General features: G+C 39.1%; 1 protein-coding gene across 1 annotated transcript in view; it reads right to left on the minus strand.

The window, feature by feature from the left end:
- LOC107671292 (pre-mRNA-processing factor 40 homolog A-like) overlaps nucleotides 1–3,406 on the minus strand; it is a 22,939-nt gene that overhangs the window by 9,553 nt on the left and 9,980 nt on the right. Inside the window, 5 exon segments of the mRNA XM_016464186.1 lie at nucleotides 753–793; nucleotides 1,046–1,295; nucleotides 1,430–1,580; nucleotides 2,435–2,543; nucleotides 3,225–3,389. Coding sequence (XP_016319672.1) covers nucleotides 753–793; nucleotides 1,046–1,295; nucleotides 1,430–1,580; nucleotides 2,435–2,543; nucleotides 3,225–3,389 — 716 coding nt within the window.

The raw sequence follows: 3,406 nt of genomic DNA on the forward strand, positions 1-3,406 counted from the left end.
GGGGGGGGGGGGGGGGGTAATCAATGATTGGGGTGATTTTGTAGGTGAGTAAATCAGCATAGGAATAAACAAATTACAAGCATAGATAGATATAATAGAACAAAAAGAGACAAATTAAATAAACAGTGCTTTGTATTTTTAAGGCAAGTCTAACAGTATTCAGGTACAGAAATTGAATAATCAAATGTAAAATAACACTGCATAGTCTTCACTGTATAAATTAAATCTAATAAATCTGTGTTAAAGCTACAAAAGTGATTTTTCTCTGTGTTTTGTTGTTTGATTAACATGACACAGAAAGCAACAGAGACATTAAACTGCTGTGAATATATTATCCTCTTTCATTCTTAATTGTTTACCTTCACCTAAGCCATAAGCAACTGTTTTTACAAGGATACTTGCAGAGACATGCATTTTGACATATTTTCGCGCGTATGTGTCATTTCAGGCACAAATAGTAGCGGAAGTGAACTGAATTCAGGGGTCACGTGCATCTGCGTGGCTCTCACCGTGTCTACACCAGATGCGAGCGGCATGGCGCGCAACGTGACAAAATACAATAGAACCCATTATAATCAGTGTTGCTGTTTGACTGACTACACTGGATGTGGCGCGGAATGACAAATCCCCGACAGTATACTGATGCCTCCTATTTATGACGTACTGACACAAAGTTTAAGCTCTTTGTCGCGTCCAGTGTAGACAGACTTTGGGTCCGTTCGCATGTCACGCCTAAAACGTGTGGAAAACGCCAGTCGCGCCGCTTTCTCCTTCTTTCCAAAGCACTCGGGAGCTTGCGCTTTCGTGGTGTCTGCCATTGCTAAGCAACCGTGACCTGCGCTCTCCTCGACGACGAAGTTTCAACAAAGGATAAATGGATTGAAAATCGCTTGCAGTAGCTCTGCTACTAAATGTATTTAAAAATGGTTATCTCTGTACTGCTGTCGCGTCCGGTGTAGACATGGTGTCTGTGTGTGAGCAAAGAAAACGATCAGTATAAATATAACGATCAGTATATTAAACATCGCACATCCTGCGATGTGACTATCGTGGATGCGCACATCTCGATATCGATGCTGAAACGATATATCGTGCAGCCCTATTAGAAAGCTGGACGTGATGTAGGGGACAAACCAGGACAGAGTCACACGTGTGTGTCACCTGGAAAGACTCTCTGTTCTTGCGCTGTCTGCGTCTCTCTCGCAGCAGAGTTTTCTGTTTCTCTTCCTCCTCCTCTTTCTCAAGAGCACGGATGTGTTCCTCGAAACAGATCAGAGCATCTTCTTTGTCCATGTCTAACACACACACAGACACAAAGGAAGATAAAAGCTTCCTCTATATCAAACACACTCACTCTCATTATGCAGGTTAAAAGCATCATCGTGTGGAGGTGGCAGTACAGTGTGTGTGTGTGTGTGTGTGTGCATACTCTGTAGCTCCTCATCTTCAGCAAAGGTGGGGTTATCCAGTAGGTACTGCTGTGCCTCAGACCACGTAGTTCTGTATGTCACATTGGCCATATTGTCCAAAATGTTCTTCAGAGCTTCCCAGTTCCTCTTCCGCAGCTGCTTGGCTTGTTCCTGAGACAAAGCATTGAGCCACAATCATGACAGGACAAGGCCAGAACAATATGTATATATTTTTATTTATTTAAAAAAAAGAAAAAGAAATATAAAAGGCATTATGGACTGTCCAGAGAGATACTCTTATACAGGTGCATCTCAATAAATTAGAATGTCGTGGAAAAGTTCATTTATTTCAGTAATTCAACTCAAATTGTGAAACTCGTGTATTAAATAAATTCAATGCACACAGACTGAAGTAGTTTAAGTCTTTGGTTCTTTTAATTGTGATGATTTTGGCTACTTCAGTCTGTGTGCACTGAATTTATTTAATACACAAGTTTCACAATTTGAGTTGAATTACTGAAATAAATGAACTTTTCCACGACATTCTAATTTATTGAGATGCACCTGTATATGCAGACCAGTGACCACAAACCAAGTGAATTTTAAATTAAATGTAACAAAAAATATTGTTTTTGTATTAGTGGTTGGCAAATGTAAACAGCCTACTGTTTAACTAATGAGTTATATTACTTGGAATAATTATTTACTGATTTGTCTACTAATAAATGGAATTACTTCTAGACAATGTGTATTGCACTTGCTAAAGTTTTATTATTATAATAAGCCACTGTGTGTTAGTGATTTTACGATGCGTCACACCTAACAACTTCCCTTAATCACCGTAATGCACAGTCACATCTGGTTTATTGCTTACTAATTGAAGTTTGCATATTAAAATGCATCCAAATGAAAGTGACATCAGCATTTAAATTGTTAAATTGAAAAAAAAAAATTAGCAGGTTATTAGATTATTAGTGTAACTATATATATATAGTGCAGTGATGAACAAAATCAGCCAATCAAACCTTCTCTTTCTTTGCTAAATAAAACAGCACATCTTCATAGATCTCCTGCCTGTCTCTCTCGGGAACACATGACCACACCTCCTGATCGCCAAACATCTGCTCCGCTTTCCTGTACAAGACAAGAGAAACTTACAAACAAGCACTGCTTAAAGAACAACTTTTTCCATAACGTTTCATAAAGCACGATTTCCCTCATGTGAGAGAGTACGAACATTGCTGCAGTTCATAAGTTAGTCTACTACTAGTAGGGGCAGTGATATTACAGGATATTAACGCCATATAGAACTACTAATTAATAACAGAGTATCTCTGAGACCTTATGACACAGTACAGACAGGAACTCATGAAAAACAACACCGCTATTTAAAGCCTGATTACAGGTGAGATTTACACCAATAGCATCATTAAGCCGGCCAACATGTCACCATGACAATGCTGATATGATTTTAATCATCTAAGTAAGTGGGGGAGTAAAGTTCAACTGCTCTGAATCAATGACAGCCAAAGAGAGCTGAAAAAACATTAACCTTGTTTATAGTAATACCGGATTAAAAATGAGAGTGGTGCTGGTGCATGCAAAACTCCACTATAATGCTGGAGTGATGTGGGGGTGATTGCCAGGGCACTGCTATGCAGTTGCTAAGGTGTTCTGAGTATATTTTAGTGTGTTGTTATACAGTTGCTAGGATGTTCAAATCTCCAACCCAAAGTATGTGGTCTGCATTGTGATTTTTGTTATTTTTAAACAGGCATTGATTGAAGTTGTCATCCAAACAGTTTTAAATCTCACTTGTATCGTGTGGTTGAGGTCATCTTCTCATGGTTTTCCAGGAAGCGCTGGAAAGTCTCTTTAGACTCCTTGTATTTGATTCGGGCTTCTTCCTTTTCCTCTTTCTCTGTCTGGACTTTATAAGCATTGAACGCCTGTTTCTTTTCACTTAGCTTAGGCAGAGCACTGCACACACACACACA

This window comes from Sinocyclocheilus anshuiensis, unplaced genomic scaffold, assembly GCF_001515605.1.
Source record: "Sinocyclocheilus anshuiensis isolate Anshui unplaced genomic scaffold, SAMN03320099.WGS_v1.1 scaffold284, whole genome shotgun sequence".
NCBI classification, from domain to species: Eukaryota; Metazoa; Chordata; class Actinopteri; order Cypriniformes; family Cyprinidae; genus Sinocyclocheilus; species Sinocyclocheilus anshuiensis.